Below are 3347 nucleotides of genomic sequence, written 5' to 3'. Positions count from 1 at the left end.
TTGAATAAATTAATAGTATTTTTTATTTATGATTATTTATAATTGTGAAATTTTAAAATTATTATGTAAACTAAAACTGTGTTATTATATGTAAAAAGAATTATATTTATCTATAAACATATATTTTAATTATAATCACAAAACATTAAAGGACCATTTTGCAAATAAAAAAATATGCTTCTATTATAGAAGAATGCTAATTTTTCACTTAAATATAGAAGTAAAAATAGCAAATCTCTATTTTAGGGGAATAAATAGAGATGAGTTGGAATAGATTTTACTTTATTATAGAGTATAGAAACAAATATAGCATAGAGTTGGAGATGCTCTAACTGATTTGTTTCCGTATTTTATTTCATACCATATACCATTGTAAATATATATACCTAACTCTGTAAATATAACATGTGTTTCACCATAGGACCATTACACATTGTATTGTTTTATTCTTCAAGAAAATTCTCTCCAAACTGTATCATCAAAAATGACTAAAGCCTCTATTTATGCTTTCTTCATGATCATCTTTGTTTTAGGTTTGTTTAGATTTATCATCTTTTTTTTTGTAAAAATTACATTTACCATCTTCTAATCATATAAAAATATGTATTTTTAAAATAATAACTATTTATATTTTCAACTATTTACTTATTTATCCTATTATATTAATAACTAAAGTTCGAACTAATATTTTCAATATTTGTATAGGAATATCAATTCAAGAAACTCAAGGACAGCAAGTGTGTCACGATCTTGCAATAAAATCGAACTGTAATGATGGCGCATGTACCAATTTATGTAAGCTGAAATGGAATGGAAGCGGCTCGTGCTTTCAAAACCAACAAGTTTTCAGTTGTTTATGCAATTTTCCTTGCAAATTTTAAATTTATTTATTTATATCCACATGTGGCTTTATAATTGATCTAATAAAATTTATAATTAAGAGTACTAGTATTTTATTTTGGCGTTTTTTTCTTCTAATTTTATATTGGTTGGTTTTCTAGCGGGAACGGAAATGGTTTCAATTGAAATCTATTAAAAAAAATTAAAAACAAATAACTCTATTACAAATCACGAGTTAGCACTCTATTTTGCTTATATTGTACATAACGAAGATATTATTACATACATACTTGATCATACTACCACATAGAACCATTAAGATGCTCCCAAACCACCTAATAAGGATAGGTGCATATACATTAACTCTTTAAATATCATCATTATAAGTAGAAATATTATGAAGTTTCTGAGTAACGTTAAAAATTACAAAATAATTTTTGATTAAAATTTATATAATCCATAGATCAAATAATTTAAAACATTTTCATATAAAATTATATTCAAAATAAACTATTTTTAACGAAAAACACATGTGTTTGCCACTAAATCTTACCACCTAATTTTAACATATTTGATATTTCTAATAATATTTACTTTTTTAAAAAAATTACTATGTTTCTAAATCGCATTTTTTACATTTACCCTTTTATTACCAAAATTTATTTATATTATTGGATGTTTTTAATAATAATTTTCAAAATATAAAATTTATTCCTTCTATTATTTGGTTTGATAATCAACCGATTTAATTATAATGATTTAAGGCAAGTAATTTAAAATCATGATCTCTTATCAACATTTTGATTAGTTAACATAAACCATTTCATAAAATATCATTGGGTTATTTGGCAACTATCGTTAACTGGTTTTAGAATTTATGTTTTAACATAATTAAAATAAATAAAAAATAAAAGCCATCAACTAATTAAATTATAAAACAAATTCTCAAATTTCCTATATAAATGACATCTGAACAAAAGTCATTAAAGTGATTCTAAATTAATATATAGTAGGAAGTAAATATATAGTAGGAAGCATCATGTTTGTTTTGGGAAAATGACCAATTTCGATCTCAACAATTTCGGTCGTGTTAAATACGACTCAAAAATAACCAGTATCAAATACATCTCAACTCAATTATAATTTAAAAAGATTACCTTAACTTATTAAAACTTGCTTAAATCTATATTGACTCTAATATAAGTTAGCCAACAAGATAAAATAACATCGTTTTGATCTAATTTTTTTTAATAAAAATATGTTCAATCCGAGACTTGAACCCCTGCTGATACCTTTTACAAAGGGTACACTAACCCATAAACTAAAATAACTTTTTTAAATATTAATACAAATTTTAAAATTATATATACTACTATATTTCTTCATCTAATCCAATTAAAACTTTGGTGAATATATATTTCTGATTTATATAAAAACATTAACATATTTTAATTATCATATATCTAATATTATATTATAATAAAATATAAATAAAAATTATTATACTTATACGAAATTAAATATTATAACTTTGAAACTATTTATAATTTTTATATAAATATTTCAAAAATTTAAACCTTGAATGGTAATTTTCTTCTTTAAATTAATATAATATACTATATATTTAGTTATTTTTATATGTCTAATATTTTGAGCAAACTATCTTAGTGAAAAAAAATGTAAAAGGCCTCTTAACATTTTGAACAAAATATCACAAATATATAATATTAACTTTGAAACAAAAAAATTCCAATGTAAGTTTAAAAATTAAAAATAATTAATAAAATAATTTTATAAATAACTTCAAAATTTTAAGTATATTTAATTTCATATAATTATAAATGTTTTTATTTATATTTAGTAAGATATAAGTTTATTAAAGATATGATAAGTAAAAACATGTTAATATATTTACATAAATCAGAAACAATCATCACCAAGTTTTAGTTGGATAAGATGAAGAAAGTGTAGTAGTTTATATAATTTAAAATTTGTATAATATTTCAAAACATTAATTTAATCTAGTGGTTAGTTTGGCCCTTTAAGTGGATATTAGGGCTGAACAAAAAATCCTAATCTGATCCGAAAAAGTAGTATACCGAACCGAAATTGATTAGATATCCAAACTGATTCGTGATCTTGGTATTTAGAAAATCAGAACCAAACCCGACTCGAACCAAAATATTTGGGATACCTGAACGTATCCGAAATAGATTTATATTTTTTTGAATGAATGTAAATTTTATTTCAAACAAAACCCTTGTACATCTAGTGTTTCTGTTTATTTGCATATCTAAATATATTAATTATTTTATATATCTAAATAATGTATATTAATTATTTTAGATTATTTTAGATTTAATTTATATTTAGAAACATCCAAAATATATAAAACACTTTTAAGTTTTCCAAAATACGATAAAAATATACAAATAATTAAAGCCAATGTATAAAATAGCTAAAATATACTCAAAACACTAAATATTTAAAATATATATATCGATTCT

The 3347-nt window shown here is 21.7% G+C and overlaps 1 protein-coding gene across 1 annotated transcript; it reads left to right on the top strand.

Annotated features, from left to right (window-relative positions):
• Positions 1-484: 484 nt before the first annotated feature.
• LOC130504194 (putative defensin-like protein 121) lies at positions 485-881 on the top strand. The gene is made up of 2 exons (XM_056998775.1): positions 485-533; positions 706-881. Exons 1-2 carry the CDS (start codon positions 485-487, stop codon positions 879-881), a joined length of 225 nt encoding a protein of 74 aa, XP_056854755.1.
• The last annotated feature ends 2466 nt before the right edge of the window (positions 882-3347 follow it).

Source organism: Raphanus sativus, unplaced genomic scaffold (assembly GCF_000801105.2).
Source record: "Raphanus sativus cultivar WK10039 unplaced genomic scaffold, ASM80110v3 Scaffold1406, whole genome shotgun sequence".
Taxonomy (NCBI): Eukaryota; Viridiplantae; Streptophyta; class Magnoliopsida; order Brassicales; family Brassicaceae; genus Raphanus; species Raphanus sativus.
The sequence above is the reverse complement of the archived record's forward strand: the minus strand, read 5'-3'. Positions and strand labels throughout refer to the sequence as shown.